The sequence below is a fragment of the Rhinatrema bivittatum genome, chromosome 15, assembly GCF_901001135.1.
Source record: "Rhinatrema bivittatum chromosome 15, aRhiBiv1.1, whole genome shotgun sequence".
In the NCBI taxonomy this organism is placed as follows: domain Eukaryota; kingdom Metazoa; phylum Chordata; class Amphibia; order Gymnophiona; family Rhinatrematidae; genus Rhinatrema; species Rhinatrema bivittatum.
In genome coordinates, this window is record NC_042629.1 from 55,475,783 (window position 1) to 55,495,711 (window position 19,929).

Below are 19,929 nucleotides of genomic sequence, written 5' to 3' on the forward strand. Positions count from 1 at the left end.
ACATATACTAACAACTACTCCCTTATAACCTACCCCATGAGCCGCTTTTATCCAGATACTCGGAACTGACTTTATTATACCAATCAGCACTGTTCCTGGATCACCTAATTTGTGAACTTACAAAACTTCTTACATTTACAACTTTTTCTTTCCCTCTGTAACATTTCCTTAGTGATATGCATTCCCTTTCAAAAGTATTCATCAAAATATATTTGTGAAGACTCATAAATAAACAAATCAGATTTTAAAAACAAAATTTATTAAAATGGTACCTAACCGGCCCTGTTCTTTGTCTGTCTCTGAATATTGTTCCCCTTTGCGGGATACTTTGCAAAGACTCCACCCGTACGCAAAGTTCACACGTATCGACCTTATGGATAATTTAACTATACATGGTTTCTAAGTAAAAGGGTACACATGCTTTCCTTCAGAAAAGGAGGCACAATCTAACCAATGTGAACCTCTACTGACTGTCTATTCACGCTATTTTCCACCCCTACCCAACATGTTGGGGAAGGCAGCACCCGCTTGTAGTACAATTTGGCCTGATAAATAACCTGCATAAATGACTTCCAAACTTTCTTCCACAAATGCACTTTTTCATTCAAATACATTTCTTAAACAAAGCCCATGTCAAATGACCACAGAAGTATACAGAATGCTCTAAACTTGCAAAGAAAAACACATAGTTCACTCTGACGACAACTGTATCATGTCAGCACCATTACAAACACACGGTGCTTTTTTATTTAAAAAATACTTAATTTACAATTATATTAAATTTCCTTTTTTCAAAATTATATACATTGTTAAAACTGTGAACTGTAGTTTCCTGCCAGGACCCATAATTAGTTTACATAATAAAACGGTCAGTAGCGCTAAAGTGAGCCGTCCGCCGGTTACGCCGAAGCCTCCGGTCACGCTCGCCGCACGGCACCCCCGAGGCGCACGTCATCGGTGCATATAAGGGTACTTCCAATCGCTCACGGGAACGTGGGTTTCCTTAATAACTTGAGGAGAAGTCCACCGAAGGATGTAATGGGGACCACCTGGCTTATCATTCGTTCCTATGCAAACATAAAAACAAAAACACAGTAGTCATAAACTTAAAGTGGCATTACTTCCAAAACCTGCAAGGCTACAGGAAGCACGGTTACTTTTTATAACAGGGACTAAACTTCAGACGACACTTACGTCAGCTGTTCGGCTCAAACGCAGACCGCATACGCATAATTACACATTATCATATAAACATAACATCGAGCATACCACAGTAGAACAAACCGAGGATCCGACAAACCCCGTGTTCCCGTTTCCTACGCAGATCGATCCGGTTCACGAGCACCTGGCGGGATCCCGACGGACAGATAGAGTCCAACCTGCTCATCCCAAGAATAAGCAGTCAATTTCTGCAACTCTACCTTCACTATGCTTATTGCACTTTTTCTCCAGGAACTTGTCCTAACCATTTCCAACACGGTTACACTAACAGCTTTCACCACACCTTCCGACAATGAATTCCATTGCTTCAGATAGCGCTCCTTATCAGCACTACCCCTAGAATACCTCATCTCCCACCTCTCTTTTTTATCCACCTCCACTTAGTGCACAAAACAATTTATCCACATTCTATTTGTACAGAGAGCAGAAGAACATTTTGGCAAGCACAGATTTATCTGGATACTTCCCAAAATTAGACTGGATAAATCTCCTAAGGACTTCCTTCACCACTGCTACAGAGGTCCTCATTACACTACCTGGAAACAAAAAACATTGCAGAGAGAACATGGTTGGGTAAATGGGAACAGATGTAAAAAAGCTGGGCTAAGAATGTTGTGTAACAAAGAAAAATAACACAAGAAGAGATTACAGAAAAACACATAAGCTAAACAAGGAGGAATCACAAAGCAGAGGACGATCACTTTGGCAGCACGACACTCAGGTGTCAGGCATGCGACACAGACCAAAGTCTAACATTGTTCAAATGGACTTCTCTAGCCCCAGGCTACTCCATTCCACATTTATAACACCATCTACACACCTCTATGGTCTTTTCAGTTTACTTCAGTGAAAAGCAGAGCACTACATGTTAACTTACATTGTACACCCTCTCAGGACAGGGAAAATCCAACATCACCTGAATGTGATCTGCCTTTAAATTGCTTGAAAAGCAGATTACAAATAATAAATCAATGCCTGGCTGAGTGACCTGTTTCATGTGCCTCTTCAGGCATCAGCCATGATGGCTTTACTGCATGTGTTTCCAGATGCCCTTCATAAAACCCAGCAGCGCTTCTGTTCGAATACATTTATAGCTGCTCACACTTTGATAGCAGTAAAGTGCAAAACAGAACAGGTACCGAAGGTGCCAGAAGTCATAGATAAATTACATTTATATTATCATTTGGCTTCATTAACAGCTACTAAATACGGGAGTATGGCCGCCTTTCGTGCCTCATGAAAATCATCTGTGGAATATATTTCTTCCATGTAATCTGTTGTTTGATTCACAGCTTAACTGCTCCTACACAACTGGGGTGGCAGTGGATTATTCTTTACAAATATTTATATGGGGTATGAGAGTATTCGGGGGTGTGAATAAGCACTCATCATTTATCTTCGGGGATTCTGTAACACAACAATTACAGCTCCCCTACATAGGTGGGGATTGGGGAAGTATTCTATATTCTGTATTCATCTTGCTATTGTAATAACTTTGTTATAATGAAAGTTAATAAAAGTATTAATTTAAAAAAAAAGAAATAATAAATCAATAAGAGACTGATATCTTACATAAATTAATAAATGACAACTGATTTACCATCTTTTTGTTGCATCGTGACCTGGTTGCAAAAATCAAAAAGATAACATGAGATCTCGATTCAAAAAACCGAGCACAAAGTCTAGACTGTTAAGGTACAAAGTGACAATAGAAAGAAAAATAATTAAACTTACAACCTACCCTTATATTAACCTACGACTCACCTGACGCTCGGGACCCCCCAAAAGGCTGCTGGCCTACGACGGCACCGGTCGATTTATCATTAACATAAAAATTCCCAGCTGCGTTTCTCAAAACCCGAGTGGCTTCATCAATGACATCTCTGAGGCAGAAAAAGACAAAATGTTGACACCTTATTATATTTCTGTCATTCCTCTGCCGAGCAAAATGGCTACTAAGACATGGCCCGGAACAGTTAACATTCAACAGACAGCTTTTATCCTTTAAAAGACTTGCACAATCAATACTTCCATGAATGTATTGCCTTACCGTACTATATATCAGGGACAGTCAACATAATCCCGCTGAGCTATCGCCCTAGCTCGGTTCCGGTTCCGTGAACAATTTTGTGGCGTATCATCTGCCATCAAATGTTTGCCATTCTCCTTCAAATGATAATACATTTTCTATTCCTTCTTTTTATTTTTCCATGCCATTAACCATTTCTACCAAATGTATGACCTAGTCTCTCCGACCGCCATCTCAAGCATACCGTTCGATATTATTTAATATTTGCATTGTTCATGCTATTTACTGTACTCTTTGTTGAGTTATCAACAACATCTCAGGAGCAAGGCCACTTCTACTCTCTTGTACCTTGGCTATGTAATCACCTTCTCTCTATCTACCACCAACATCATAAGCAGCATATTACAGAGGAAACTAAGCACTATCACACCCGTCTGAACTCAAACTAGTTAACGATTCCCTCCGATAACCCTCTAACCGTACCGCTACTTGAACCCAGAGATATCAGGACATATACCTGTCCTGGGCAAACACAGCTCCCGTCAGTCCGTAGGGGGACGTCGTGTCTATCAGTTGCAGGACTTCCTTGTACTTCTTTCCCGGATAGACGTACACCGTTAAAACTGGCCCAAATATTTCCTGCGTCATAAACAGATAATTCAGCACACATGCAGGTAACTTTCATCATTAACCGATGAAACACTACATAATTTCAATTTGGGAGAAACAGCACCGCTTCGCAATCTACTGTACTTACACATCAACATTCTGGAAACCAGCCAGGAACACCACATAGCCATACCCTACATACTCATAAGCATTACATTTACAGAAAGTAATTTCCTAATAGCATGCATGAGCTGCTTCCATAGAAGTCTGCTTTGGAAATATATACCTCCTCCCACAGCACACACACATATATATTAGTAAAGGAAGTTACCCTTCTTCCCAGCCTTATATCATTTTCTACATGTGTGTGTAAATGCCTCTCGCTCATTTCATAAGAAGTACGTGCTAATTGTAGCTTGGCTCTGATTTTGAAAATGCCATTTATGTATTAAAAACACACATACAATATACTTTGCAAATCAGGCACACAATTATTAAGCATTAATAATGCACTTGCGTTATGACTGCTCCCTAATTTCACTGACAAGAACCATTTTCCCCAATATTCCTATGGACATTATTCTAAATAAATATTTTCCTCCCTTTCTATTTGTCCTGCTATCTCAATGCCTTTTCTTCCTTTCCAAGCTTTAGTCCATATACTCAACCATTCCAATTTTTCTTTGCCAATGCTCTTTACAAACAGCGCATCACAAAAAGACCAAATGGCCCATCCACTCTGCCCAGCAAGCTCCCGTACTTATCGGTTTCATAAACCGCCAAGCTAGGGGCCCTTAGTTACTGTTTATTTCAAAATTTCCGCCACCCCCTGCCATTTAAGCTGACGGAATAATGTTGGAATTGCACCAAAAGTGAACTATCAGCCTCATTGGTTAAGGCTGGTAACCACCACATCACCCCCATGTGTATTTCTTTTCACGGACCATACACTTCAAGGTCCCTGTTCGTTGCCTGAATATAACTCCTCTTTTCCACATTTCCCCTTACCATTGAAGCAAGGAGAATTGTTGAACTTGCATTAACCGTAACATGGTTTATTAGATAAGGAAAGTAACCACCGTTCCAGCAAGCTACCCCCATGCCTCTATTCATTCATTCCCATCCTCCAGCCTTCAGGAAGCCACCGACGTAGATTTTAAGAATTTGCACGATCGCATACTTTTCTTCACGCACCAGGCGCAAACAAAAGTACACTGAATTTTATAAGATACACGCATAGCCGCGCGTATCTTATAAAATCCGGGGTCGGCACGCGCAAGGGGGTACGCGTTTGTACGACCCGCGCACGCCGAGCCCTCCACGCGCTGCCCGTTCCCTCCGAGGCCGCTCCGTAACCCTTTTAAAATCCACCCCAAATTTTACTTTCCCTGTACGTACCCAGATCGATCCAGCCTCCTGGGATATACCGGAGCTTCCTTACCCGGGATGTGATCCGGAGAGGCCCACTCAAGGCACACCTTCACCGAAGCCTCTAGAACCTACTGCTTGGACAACCAGACTGGAATGCCTCACAAAAGTATGCAAGGATTTCCAAGTAGCCACCCGACAAAGCTCCGGCAGACAACCAGCTGACACTCCACCCACAATGCCACCGCAGCCCTGCCGGAAGACATCCACCGCAAAACAAAGAGACTGAGGAAAAGCGACCTTCAGCCGGCGAGTTATATTACTCTTTGAAGCCTGCCGTCTCCGTTTGAGACCACTTCATAGTCCAAAAAGATGGTCTGACTCACAAAAAGCATTCGCTACCTCCAGACAACACAGCAGGGCTCTGCGACCGTCCCCCTTCCACAAGTCCCTATACAAAGCATCCGAGGGGACCAATTCCGCAAAGGCCGGTAGAGAACTATCCACAAAAAAAAAAAAGGTTTTTAACAGCAAAGCACCTAGAGTTCCAACACCCTACTAGCCAAAGAGATGCCCACTAGAAAACAACTACCTTCAAAGTAAGATTCCTCTAAGTCGCCCTTTGGACAAACACAGAAGGCACAGAGGAAAGAGACATGAAAGGTAATCTCAGACTCCCCGACGGACAAAGATGCCTCGGCGAAGGACGCGAGTGATTTGCTCCTCTTGGGAAACACACCACTCCTTGCCCGGTGCCACGCAAACAATCAAGAGCCTCCACCTGCACTCTTACAGAACTACCCGACAAGCCGTTGGTCAGTCCAGATGGAAGAAAAACTGAACGCCGCTCACGCTGAGGCCCAGGTAGGTAGCACCACACGGTCCAGACACTAAGCTGAAATATCTTCCAAACTGACACATTCACTATGTTAGTGAAAGGCTCTCGTGACCCTCAGAGAGTAGCCGCTACAGCTGAATAATAGCCCTTGCGACGTTAACAGTGCCTTTCAAAGGCCAAGCCGCTAGTCAAAAGCAACCCACTTCCTTCAAACAAACGGGCCTTTGATGCAGCAGGCCTGGAAGAAACTGGAAACCGCAGCGGTCACGTACCACCAGATTTGAGGAGGCCCGCCCACCAGAAACATCTCAGCCGTTCTGGGACTACCAGATTGACCTCTACTGGATGGATCTCTAATCTCCTCTAATAGCCAAGGCGGGAAGACGTACAGAAGAACCCTGGTGGGCCAGGACTGCACTACGGGCATCTACCCCCTTCTGCTCTCGTCTCTCTGCAACAACCGTAAAAAATACCACAGCACTGTAGCATTCTGAAACATCACCGTGAAACCCATACTGGGCGTGCCCCACACGTCACAACCGAGCAGAGAGACAGCAACCATCCATTCCCATTCCCCAGGGTCTAGATGGTGACAGTTGATAAAGGAAAATTAGTTCTTACCTGATGATTTTCGTTCCTGTAGTACCAGACACCTGGGTTGTGACGGCGCACCAGCAGATGGAGGCAGAGTAAAACTTGACAGGCTCCCTACATATAGTAAGGTGCCACCCACAACCCCTCAGTCGAACGTAATGTCAAAGCAATAAAATGCCAGAACTAACTATGAAAAACCATAACAGAGTTCAATTCACCATAGCACCTCCGGCTAGAATCGAAAACATCAGAACCAGAAGCCAACAACGGCCCGGTCTCAAATTCAAACACTGCAAAAAACTCGCATTTGGAGTAAATGAGGACTCAAGTCAACCGAGCAGGCTCTCCCTCTGTCCATCAGTAACAACACACAGACAGGCGGGACCCTGGACTGATCCGTGGTACTACAGGAACAAAAATTATCAGGTAAGAACTAATTTTCCTTTCCCTGTACATACCCGGATCAGTCCAGACACCTGGGATGTACCAGAGCTACTTATCGAGGATGGGAAGCAGAGAGTCCTGCTCGGAGAACACTCGCTCCAAACCCTTGAGACTCAGCTGACTGGACATCACGTCTGTAAAGCTTAGTAAAAGTACACAACAACTTCCACGTCGCTGCTCTACAGATCTCCTGCGTGGACACCTGAGAAACCTCAGCCCAGGATGTGGCTTGCGCCCCAGTCGAATGAGCTCAAAGCCCCTCAGGCGCCACCTTGCCCTGCGGAAGATACGCCGAACCGATCGCCTCCTTGAGCCGACGCGCAATCGTGGCACGCGAAGCCGCAGAGGACAAACGGCTGGTCGGAAACCCAGAAAGAATTCGTAACCTCCAGGTAACGAAGTAGAATTCTGCAAACATCAAGTCTCCTTAACTCTTTCGACCCTTTGTCCATCTGATCCATGCTCAAAAACCCTGGAAGGTCCACCAACTGATTCAAATGAAAGGCAGACACCACCTTGGGCAAAAAGGACAGAACCGTTCGCAGAGAGACACCGGCCTCCGAAAATCACAAAAATGGTTCTCTACAGGACAGGGCCTGCAGTTCCGAGACCCGACAAGCGGACATAATTGCTACCAGGAACACCGTCTTCAAGGTAAGACCCTTAAGAGTCGCCCACTTCATTGGTTCAAACGGCGCTCCACACAGAGATGATAGCACGCAGTTTAAGTTCCAGGATGGACAAGGATTACGTACCGGTGGGCGTAAATGTTTAGCCCCACGAAGAAAACGCATCGCATCTGGATGGCAAGCCGAGGACACCCCTTGGACCTTACCTCTAAGGCAACCCAGCGCAGCTATCTGGACCTTCAGGATACTCCAGGACAGCCCCTTCGAGAGGCCCTCTTGGAGGAAAGCAAGGACCACAGGTACAGATGGCCATACAGGATCTACTTCACAAGTACCACACCAGTCCTCGAAAACTGTCCAAACCCGCAAATATGTTAAAGACATAGACTGCTTTCTAGCTCTCAACAAAGTAGCGATGACTGCCTCGGAGTACCCCTTCGTCCTCAAGCACGCCCTTTCAAAAGCCAAGCCGCGAGACAAAAGTGATCCACATCCTCCAAACAGACAGATCCTTGACGAACGATGATCACATCTCCGTGAAGCCAAAGCGGAGGCTCCGCCGCCAGCCGAATGAGGTCCGCGAACCACGGGCGCCTTGGCCATTCCGGCGCCACCAAGATCACCGCCACCGGATGTAACTCGATTCATCGTAGAACCTTGCCTATGAGAGGCCACGGAGGGAATACATATAGCAACACGTCCGTGAGCCAGGGAAGCACTAGTGCGTCGACTCCTCCTGCGCCCCGCTCCCTCAGACGGCTGAAGAACCGCAGCAACTTTGAGTTGTGAGCGGTGGCCATCAGATCCAGGTGTGGCTGTCCCCACCTGGCACAGATGAGACGATACGCAACCTCCGGTAACTCCCATTCACCTGGATCCAGCCGATGTCGGCTGAGGAAGTCCACTTGGACGTTGTCTACTCCGGCGATGTGAGACGCCGCTATACTGCTGAGGTGTTGCTCCGCCCAGCACATCAACTGGCTCGCCTCCTCCGCCACTTGCTGGCTCCTTCCTCCTCCCTGGCAATTGATATAGGCCACTGTGGTCGCATTGTCCGACAGAACCCGGACCGCCCGGCCCTGTATCCATGGAAGAAAGGCTCTTAACGCCAACGCTACCGCCCTGGTCTCTAACCGGTTGATGGACCACAGTGTCTGCTGGCTCAACCACTGACCTTGCACTCACCATCCCCCACAGACTGCCCCCCCAACCAGAAAGACCGGCATCCGTCGTCACCACTGTCCAAGTGGGCATGAGCAGAGAGACACCGCACGTCAGATGGTCGGTGCAGAGCCACTACTGCAGGCTGGCCCTGGCGCGGCCTGTGAGGGGCAGCGGCTGACGAAACTCTTCCGATGCCGACTTCCAGCAGGAAAGTAACACTGATTGTAACGGTCGCAGATGAGCGAAAGCCCAGAGGACCAAAGCGAGCGTCGACGCCATGGACCCCAGGACCATCAGGTAATCGCATACCAGCGGTCACCACATGGACAATAGTCGGTTCACCTGCCTCTGGAGCTTGACCACTCTCTCCTGAGTCAGAGAGACCCTGGCACCCTCGGTGTCGAACAAGTCCCCAGGTATTCCAACCTCTGGGTAGGCTGCAGATGACTCTTGGATAGGTTGACCACCCAGCCGAGAGACCGCAAAAGCTGCAGGACCCTGGCAATCGCCCGCCGGCAATCGGCCTAGGATTTGGCCCGGATGAGCCAATCCTCTAGGTAAGGGTGAACCAGGAACCCTTCCCTCCGGAGCTGAGCGGCCACCACCACCATAACTTAGGTAAAGGTGCGTGGAGCCGTGGCAAGGCCGAAAGGAAGAGCCCTGAACTGATAATGTCTGCCTAGGATGCAAAACCTCAAATACCTGTGATAGGCCGGCTGAATCCCAATGTGCAAATACGCCTCCGTTAGATCCAGCGACACGAGGTACTCGCCCGGACGAACCGCGGCCACTACCGAGCGGATCGTCTCCATCTTGAAACTGGGAACACGAAGGCACCTGTTGACTCCTTTTAGGTCGAAGATTGGCCTGAACGAGCCGTCCTTCTTTGCGACCACAAAGTAAATGGAGTACCTTCCCATCCCCATTGCCTTGAGGACATGCGAGTAATGCCACCCAGATCTTCCAGACGCTGAAGTGTCGCCCATACAGCTGCACGTTTGGCGATATTCTTGCAGGGAGAGACGAGAAACTTGTTCCACGGCAGACGTGCAAAATCTAACACGTAACCGTGTCTTATCACTCCTAGGACTCACTGGTCTGAAGTTATGTTGGTCCATTCCTCGTAAAACTGCTCGAGCCTCGCTCCCACGTTTGGTACGGCTTCTGAAAGCCGTGGCGAGGAATGAACCTGTCTCGTTTCATTGGGCCGACTTGGACCCTGATCCTGCCGAGGGCCCGCCTGACCTGTTGAACTTCTTCCCTCGAAAGGACTGAGACCATGAGGAGGATCTGGCAAAGCCTGCCCGCTAGGACTGATCCGTCCCCGTCGATCTTTGCGGTCCTCGCGGAGAAGTTAGACCGAGGCCTAGGCCTGTCCTCCAGCAGCTTGAAAGTCTTGTTCTCGCTCAGGAACTGCATAAGATCATCCAGTTGCTTTCCAAAGAGTAACTTCCCCTTAAAAGGCAAAGAGCCCAAATGAACCTTAGACATACCATCTGCGGCCCAGTTTCGGAGCCAGAGGAGACGGCGAGCTGAGACCGCTGACACCATAGCCCTGGCTGAAGTTCTCAGCAAATCATGCATGGCATCTGCGCTGTAGGCTATCACCGCTTCCAAGTGATCCGCCTGTGAAGCCTCCCCCTCAGAAAGACCAGCATTCGCTTGTAAATTTTGGGCCCAGCGGAGGCCAGCCCGCAACACAAAATTGCTGCAAATGGCCGCCCTGACTCCCAGGGCAGATACCTCAAAAATCTTTTTGAGTTGCACCTCCAGTTTCCGATCCTGGATGTCTCTGAGCGCCGTGGCGCCCGTCATGGAGATGGTAGATCTCTTTGTCACTGCCGACACCGCCACGTCCACTCGTGGGAGGCGCAGCAACTCTAAAACATCCTCCAGCAGAGGATACACCTTATCCATAGCCTTACTAACCTTAAGACCCAATTCCAGGGTATCCCATTCCCGAAAAAGGATGTCAGATGCAGAAAAATGAAACGGGAACGCCACCGTAGGTCCCACGAGACCGAGGACTACCGGGTCCATATTAGCACCCTGATGGGCTTCCACGGGTGGAGCCTCCACCCCGAGCTCCTCGAGGATCACTGGAATAAGTGGGGATACCTCTTCTCTTTTGAAGAGGCGCACGACCTCGGGATCATCCCCATCCCCCATCAGCGCTCCCTTGCCTGCGCCCGGCTGAGCCGGACCCTGATCATCGGGCCCCTCGGGCCCTCCTGTGGTCCCCGAGACCGACTCCACCTCCTCCGAAGAGGTAGACTCTGTCGCCGGGTCCCGAGGGACACCTCATGCCGGTCTCTTCTCCTTGGGGTGACCCGACGATTCCCCATGACGGCCCGACCTCTTCTGGGGGTGAGAGCACCCCTCTCTGCCCCCTGGAGCTTTCCTGGACTTGCGTTTTCATCTCTTGAACTTTGCCAGCTTTTTTAATAAAAGCGTAAAATCCTCGGAGAAGGAATCCTCCAAATCCGAGGATCCCTCCCCCCGAGCTCAATTTTCCTGAATCTAGGCCCCCTGGGGTTTCCCCCCCATGCCCAAGGCTGGGGAGAAAGTGGAGGTGGCTGGCCGCCATGTTCCACGGCCCTCCTCGTGGCTTCCCGAACCAAATTCAAAATGGCCGCCGTTCCCGCACTAAGCGGGAACGGGTCCAGCCCCCCGATCGCGGTAGCCACGGCACATGGCGGCGAGCGAGACGACCGAGAACGGCTCCCCCGACCGCCCCCCGATGGTCCCTCACCTCCAGCGAGACAAGCGGAACACATGCCGTCACGAGAGACCCGCACACACGCCGGCACACACGCCGGCACACACGCCGACCCACACGCGCGGCAGGCCGACCCGACAGGCATTCCGGACCTGAGCTAAAACAAAAAATCGCCGCCTCTACAAAGAAGAAATCCTCCCCCCAACGAAGGAACCCGCCGGCGAGACAAAGAGAGAGAAAGAGACGACACGGAAAACAAAAGCTGCAAACTTTTTTTTTTTTTTTTTTTAATACTTAGCCACTGGCCCAGGTGCCGAAGTTTCCCGCTCCACCGGGGGTGAGTGAACCGGGCTCCCCGGTGTCACCCCCGACACTGCTGCCGGAGAAGGCCGGGTCCTCGACCCCAGCAGCAGCCTCTACCAGAGGGGGGAAGATCCCCTCAGGACCTGCCTGTCCCCCTGGGAGGCTCCTCCGACGGGAGCTGTCCTCTACAAAACTGTAAGTTAAACTTTTTTTTTTTTTTTTAAAGAAGGGATGCTAAAAACTACCAATGCTCTTCCCTTTTTCACTTTTTTTTTTTAATATCCCTGACTAACTAAAACCCCAGGGATCCCAGAGACTGTGGGTGGACCTGCCCCATCTGCTGGAGACAGAGAAAGACTGAGGGGCTGTGGGTGGCGCCTTACTATATGTAGGGAGCCCGTCAAGTTTTACTCTGTCTCCATCTGCTGGTGCGGAGTCACGACCCAGGTGTCTGGACTGATCCGGGTACGTACAGGGAAAGGGCCAGCTGCACATTGTCCACCCCAGCAAAGTGAGACAATACTGTACTTACTAAGTTCTGCTCCAGCCAGGAGATCAAGGGACAAGCTTCCAGTGCCACTGGTTGACTCCGGATGCCCCCTTGGCTATGAATATATGCCACCATAGTCTCACCGTAAAAACCTGCCTGAAAGAGCCCACAAACGCTGCGACCATCCCGGAGGACCAAACGGCGATAAAAGCCCCACCTAGACCGCAAGGAGTAGCCATGACCGAGAGACAAACAACAAACAAAACTTTTTTTTTTTTTTTTTTAATATATCAAGCTTTACTGGCCCAGTAACAGAGCTCTCAGCCCTTAGCTGCAGCTGCCTCTGAAACCAGGGGGGATGGTTCCCTCAGGACCCAGCAACCCCCTGAGAGGCCACCATACTCCTTCAGAAACCATGTGGGTTCAGGCTAAAATATGCTGTTCTAACTGGGTAAACTCAACCTTTTACATTAACAAATCACTACAACCCAAAAAAAATGTATCTACACTAAATAACCAGACTGCAGGTTTGGCACCTCCACCATCTGCTAGAGACAAAGAAATACTGAGGGACTGTAGGTGGCACCATCCTATATAAGGTGGAGTTTGTTCTGTAAACTTCTCTGTCTCTATCTGCTAGGGGGGGGCAAAACCCAGGAGTCTGGACTGATCCGGGTACATACAGGGAATATATATTTACCTTTTGCCCCATGATGGTCACATGTCAGGTGTGTCCCAGCCAAAAAAAGGTTCAGAACCACTGGTCTGCATTACCAGTGTTTTTTGGAGTGGCTTAATAATTATGACAGTAACCTCCATTTGACATACAAAGACAGTTTAATACTTGTATCTTCTTTTACAGGCGAGAAGCTTTTGTTTTTGATCCGTCGTACAAATACAGACCGGAATACCCTCAATTAAGTACTCTACCTATCACTCGTGGAAGTCGCATGATAATCTGTCTGTTGACCAATTTCTCCAACTTCAAAAACTGTGCTCTGCAACCACTGATTTTAAGATGCATGCAGGCAACACAAAAGGCTAGGTTAAGATTAGAAGAACATAAAACCTTTCATACCGGGTTAGACAGAGGGTCCATCACGTCCAACATCCAATTTCCAACAGTGGCCGATCCAGATCATAAGTGTCTGGCAGGATTCCAAGTAGTACGTTCATCCCATCCTGCTAACAGCCAGGGATAAATAGTGGCTTTCCCAAAGTCTACCCGATTAATAAAGATTTATGGACTTCTCCTCCAAGAACTTGTCCAAACCTTTTTTAAACCAGCCTACGCTAACTGCCTTACCCGCATCCTCTGCCAATGACTTCCAGAGCTTAATTGTGCATTCAGTGAAAGAAACTTTTTAACCTTTGCAAAGCATAGTAGGGTAATGATGTACCATATCTGTCCTCTAACTCCTATTGAAAATCTCTGCACTGTCCCCGATAATCAACATATGTCCCGCATCCTAACCCTGGTTACCTCCCTCTTTCTCACCTTTGGGCCTCACGCTGCCTGTGCTTAAACAGCACCGCTCTATATTCCACTGGGCCGGCATTTCATCCATTCCATTTGTTCAACCACCCTGAGCTACTGGACTTGGGATCATTTTTCACAGCTCTGTCAAGGCTGACAGCACAAGGAGAAACTTATCCAGGGCACGTCGGTTCGGGCTTCTCACCTCTGTCATGATGTCCGCCTTCGGATCCTTGGTCTCTACGATGCAAGGTTCGATAAAATACCCAACTCTGTTGTCGCATTTCCCTCCGGCCAGGATACTCAAACTGGGCGATGACTCGGCATGTTTGATCCAGTTTTTAATACGAGCAAAAGACTAAATAAACATAGCAAAATAGTCTTTTATTATTCTGATCTAGATCTGTGACTTTCAGCAAATGTTTTCTCTTGAAACATTGCTGGGCTGCGCCAGACTAAGCAATTTGTTTGCAAGGGTCTTTGGATGGGATGCGTTTTACCTTTTCATCAATAACAGCAGAGAGAAAACACTCAAAATCCTCAATGGGCTGAAATGAAACAGAAATGAAGGCAACGTTTTCATTTTGTTAATACCTAGTCATTATCTGCTAGGCACAAGACAGGAATTAAAAGACACAGGAAATGAACATTTACTATACTCTCCCCCTCTTTTTTTCATTTCACGCAGCAAGTCCACTACTACTTACAATACTTCTTCCTGCCATTTTCTACAATCTAATCGTTTGGTCCTAGATGGGAGAAATTACTGGAAAGAAGACTTAGCGGTGAGCTCCCACAGTGACTAAATCTTATCAGGCTCCTGCCACCCAAAGCCCTTCAGCCTATGAGAGCTGCTCTCACATTTCCCACTTTCATCTTCTTGTGCTCCTCCAGCAGCTTCTCCTTCATCTGGGGCCACAGGGAGTCTGGGACGTAGAGGCGCGAGCAGGCCGAGCACTTCTGGCCGCCGTACTCAAAAGCGGAGCGCAGGGTCCCGTTCACGGCGCTGCCCACGTCTGCTGAGCTGTGGATGAAGTGAAAATTCTTCCCCCCGCATTCTAAATGTTAAAAAAAACAAAGCATTTCAGATTCAATTGTTAAGCACCGAATGAATGCTCGTAGCTGCACGGGCAGCAAAAGTCCCCTCATACCACAAAGTTATTTATTTATTTATTTAAAAGTTTTTATATACCGGAATTTAGCAGGCTGCCTTCATTCCGGTTTACAGATATAACAACTTAATACATTTGGGAGCAACTGACAACAAACAGGAAAAAACAACTGACATCAAACGAATTAAAATATAATAAATAAGAGACATCAAGTGAGTTAAAAATAACATCAAAATGTAACTTGGATAATTTATGTCAACTATTTTAAGTGATGAGGAGAAAGGCATGGATTATAGTCTGGATTATGATATATCGTAAGGCGGCGAGTGTTGGAGCTAGAAGAATCTAGGAAAAAATGATTATTATGAGCTTGAGAGAAGGTGTATGGAATTGACGTGGCGGTACATTAATGGTTTAAAACGAGTCCTATGATGATATTCTTGATATTGCGGTTATGAAATTGACTGTGGTTAGGTGATGGATGTTATGAGTGGTTAGCTAATTCCATCTTTGAAGGTTTGTCTGAAGATCCAATGCAAGCACAGTGTATGTGACAAACTTTATATACACTGACATGCATTTATATGGAATGTACCTACTTTGTGCTGCCATATAATCCCAGTACTTTCCCTGCCCTAGACACATGGTTGAGCAGTCTTTGGAAACAGTAAAGTGCATACTTTCAAAAAAAATATTTATATATATATATATATTTATACCTTTTTCACACAGCAAATGCAGATGGCTTGAAAATTAAACAATACAAAGCTCTGCTTGTTGTGTGTCACAGTGCCCATTGCATACGTAGTCAGTGCATACCTGCTCTCAAGGTTTTGGGTCAACCCCTAGACCAGGAATCCCCCCCCCTCCCCCCACTTGGGTCACAGGAGGAGAAACAGTGGCCTAGGAATCCACTCTTTAGGGACCCACGGCCCGAGAAGAGGCAAGAGTCAGCATAGGTCCAAGGATCCCCCCCCACCCTCTCTCCCTAGGGCAGAATGGGAGAGAGATCAAGCAAAGGCTCAGCAGATCGTCTTTCCAAATCGCAAATACAGCATTCTGATCACAAACCAAAAAATGTACTAATAAATCATTTCTACAATTTTCCTTCTGTTTGCATGTGGGAGAGAGAGCATGTGTCTGTGACTGCATGTGGAACACAAATAAAGAGCATGTGTGTGTATGTTTGCATGTGGGGGAGAGAGAGAGCAGGTGTATGTGTGTGTCACTGCATGGGGGCAAGAAAAAGTGCGTGTTTGTGATTCATGTAGAAAAGAGAGAATGCATCAGTGACTACATGTGGAAGACAGATAAAGAGTGCGTGTTTGTGATTCATGTAGAAAAGAGAGAATGCATCAGTGACTACATGTGGAAGACAGATAAAGAGTGTGTGTTTGTGATTCATGTGAAAAAGAGAATGCATCAGTGACAATATGTGGAAGACAGATAAAGAGTGTGTGTTTGTGATTCATGTGAAAAAGAGAATGCGTCAGTGACTACATGTGGAAGAGAGATAAAGAATGTGTGTTTGCGATTGCATTAAGAGAGAATGTGTAATTACATGTGGGAGACAGAAAGCAAGTTTATGTGCACTTGCATGTAGGGCAGAGAGAGTTTGTGTGACTGCATGTGGAAGAGAGATAAATAGCATATGTTTAAGATTGCATGTGGAGGAAACAGTTCTCTGTGTGTTATTGCATGTGGAAGAAATAGAGCATGTATGCGCATATTCATGTAGAAGACAGAGAAAGCATGTCTGTGTTTGCAATTGCATGTGGAAGAGAGGAAAAGGATAATTGGTTCTTACCTGCTAATTTTCGTTCCTGTAGTACCACGGATCAGCTCAGGCTGCTGGTTTATGCCTCCCTTCCAGTAGATGGAGACAGAGACAAACTTGAAGGACACCCCCGTAAGCAGGATGCACCACCTGCAGCCCCTTCAGTATAAACAATATCAAAGCAGAATTAAAGTGGTAACAGGAATCCAAAACATTTTAATGGTTAAACCAAATTTAGGAGACTCAACTACATACAAAATGTGAAATCTTCATCCTGCTATAGTACGACAGGAAAAAAACCAATAATCTATCGAGCGGAATCAAAAAACTTGGCAGCCGTCTGGGCTGATCCGTGGTACTACAGGAACAAAAATTAGCAGGTAAGAACCAATTTTCCTTTCCCTGCACGTACCCGGATCAGCCCAGACTGCTGGGATGTACCCAAGCCGCCTTACCTGCTCGAAGCACACCGCTGCCAAAATTCTCAAAGACAGGAGCCCGAACATCCAAACGGTAATGCCGAGCAAAGGTATGCAAAGATTTCCTGGTTGCCGCCTTACAGATCTCCAGAGGGGAAATCAACTGACTGTCTGCCCAGGACACCGCCTGAGAACAGAGCAAATGAGCCTAAAGACCCTCTGGAACCACTCACCCATGACATATGTATGCTGAAACAATAGCATCCTTTAACCACCGGGCCTTGAAAGCTTTATGCCCTCTCCTGGGACTGCTCCACAAGACAAAAAGGTGATCCGACAGGCGAAAATCATTAGTGACCTCCAAGTAACGCATCAGCGCCCGCCTGACATCCAAACGCTTCAATTCACGAGCATGTGCAGAATTCTGATCCAAATCCGGGAACGCAGCTATGTGTAGAACCCAATGGTCCGATGTTATTTTGACCCACTCGTCGTAAAACAGGGACAGCCGCCCCCCAACGACAGGAACGGGGGAGTGGGCCGGCGCTATTTCATTGGGAGGACTTGACTCCCGTCGCCCCTGTGGCACCACATTCTCGGGCAGGTCTACGGCCACGCAAAGAAGGAGACCAGGTCTGCGACCTGCCAGACGACAGTCTTTGGCCAAACGGAGCCGGCTTAGACTGGCAAAAACGGCACTGCCCCCAAAATAGCAAATCAGGAAGGGCCAAAACCTCTGGAAGTTTTTGACCTATCCTCCAGGAGCTTGTACACTTTATTGTCCCCCAAGGACTTAATGAGCTGCTCCAAATCATCTCCAAAAGGTTTCCCCCAAAACGGAAAAGCACCCAGCTGCACTTGGAGGAAACATCAGTCAACCAATTACGGAGCTGTAAAAGCCTGCGGCCTGACACCACAGATGCCACAAAACGCGACGACGTATGAAGGAGATTGTACAAGGCATCTGCCCCATTCGCTACCGCCGCCTCCAAATGATCAGCGTGCACAGACACCTCCACGGAGAGCTCTCTCGCACTCAGGAGTCGTCGTACCCACCGGAGACTCGGATCCTGCATTAAACTACTGCAAACGGCTGCTCGAACCCACAGAGCCGACACTTCAAAGATACCCTTGAGAAGCACCTCCAGCTTATGATCCTAAGGGTCCTTAAGGGCAGCCGCCCCAACCACAGGAATAGCCGTACGCTTGGTGACTGCGGATACGGCCGCATCAACCTTGGGAACCTTAAGGAGGTCAAGAGAGTCATCCGGCAGCGGGTACAATTTTTCCATAGCTCTGCCTACGTGAAGTCTAGCTTCTGGAGTATCCCACTCCCAAAACATTAGCTGGAGCAACATAGGATGAAAAGGAAAAGTTCTAGCCGTGGGACAAAGACCAGACAGCACCAGATCCAGCGTGCCCTGATCCTGAGGCGTTGCCATCTGACCAGCCTGTATGCCCAACTCCACCTGGACATATGGGATCATCGGCTCCAACTCATCTCTACGAAAGAGCCTAAGGACCCGAGGATCATCCCCTTCCACCGGGGCCACACGCTCAAAATCCTCATCCATGTCCGCCTGAAGTGGATCCGCCAGCGGCACCGCCCCCTGGTTCCCGGAACCGGAACCATCCTAATCCAGGAGACCTCAGGAGGATCCGGCCTAGGAACCTGCATGGGAGAAGAGGGCCCATCCCCAGGCCACCCCAGAAGGGTCTCAGGATCTCCCATGGGCATAAAGCTAGCTAAATAAACCTTATGTAATGGTAATAAAATCAGCTGAAAAATGATTTATTTATTTATTTATTTAAAACTTTTATATACTGGCATTAGTAAGCATACATCATACCGGTTCACATTGTAACTGAAAGGCTGAAATTACAATCAACGGGGAGGTGAAACAGGGAGGAATATACATAGAGCAGAGGACAATGAAATAGAAGCATTAAAACTATAACAGGCTATTTACAGGTCTGTATATACAGGCTTAAACGGGTTACTTACAGGGTCTATATACTTACAAGGTATATAGACCCTGACCCTTTAAATTTTTCCAAGGGGGGGTACCCAAAGGAGCATAGAAAGCAGGAAATAAATCATGGGGAGACCCGGGGCAAAAATCCTGCGGAAATAACTGAAGAGGAAGATCCCCCAGCCCCCCCCCCTGCCCCCACTGACCTGTCTACATCAGCATCTAAAGCTCCTAAAATGGCCGCCTTTCCCATGTTCCGCGGGAGTAGGGCAGGCTAAGTACCACGAGTGAGCATCGGGACGCCCACACCACGGGACCAATATGCCTTACTCTTCCCCCCCCCCCCCCCCCCCCCCGGCTGACAGGCCCTCACCCCCAGGCAGAGAGCCATGTTGCTGGCTCCCCAAAGAATTTGCAGGCCAAAGCACGCGGCATTGCCACGCTGGACAAGGAGGGGAGGCCGTGAAAATAAACCCCGGAGCCCGGGACGCCAAATAAGAGCAGCACAGCTGCAAACAAGAACACTTTCTGATTCATTTTCTTTTTTATTTTAATTCGCGCTGGCGTCACCAGAGCACAACCCATGGTTCTCTCTGGATCAGGGAGGGACCGGCCCACCGGTTAATCCCCCCCCCCAGTCACTTACCAGCTGCTGCTCCTGGTACACCGGAGTGAAGGACAAAGCACACGGCAGGCCAACCACCGATGAGAAATGACTCTGCTCCTCAGGAGGCCCGGCTCTTTTTTTTTTAACTTTGTTTCA

The 19,929-nt window shown here is 47.9% G+C and overlaps 1 protein-coding gene across 2 annotated transcripts in view; it reads right to left on the minus strand.

Annotated features, from left to right (window-relative positions):
* Positions 1-237: 237 nt before the first annotated feature.
* Positions 238-19,929, minus strand: part of ALDH4A1 (aldehyde dehydrogenase 4 family member A1) — a 46,746-nt gene continuing 27,054 nt past the window's right edge. Inside the window, exons 10-16 of one of the 2 annotated variants that reach the window (XM_029579339.1) lie at positions 14,747-14,943; positions 14,386-14,433; positions 14,091-14,243; positions 3,768-3,889; positions 2,986-3,104; positions 2,822-2,843; positions 238-1,067 (exon numbers count right to left, since the gene is read on the minus strand). In XM_029579339.1, the coding sequence (XP_029435199.1) occupies positions 1,058-1,067; positions 2,822-2,843; positions 2,986-3,104; positions 3,768-3,889; positions 14,091-14,243; positions 14,386-14,433; positions 14,747-14,943 (671 nt within the window). In that variant the 3' untranslated portion in view covers positions 238-1,057. The remainder of the gene's footprint in view (positions 1,068-2,821; positions 2,844-2,985; positions 3,105-3,767; positions 3,890-14,090; positions 14,244-14,385; positions 14,434-14,746; positions 14,944-19,929) is intronic. The other variant, XM_029579338.1, reaches the window with a different exon arrangement.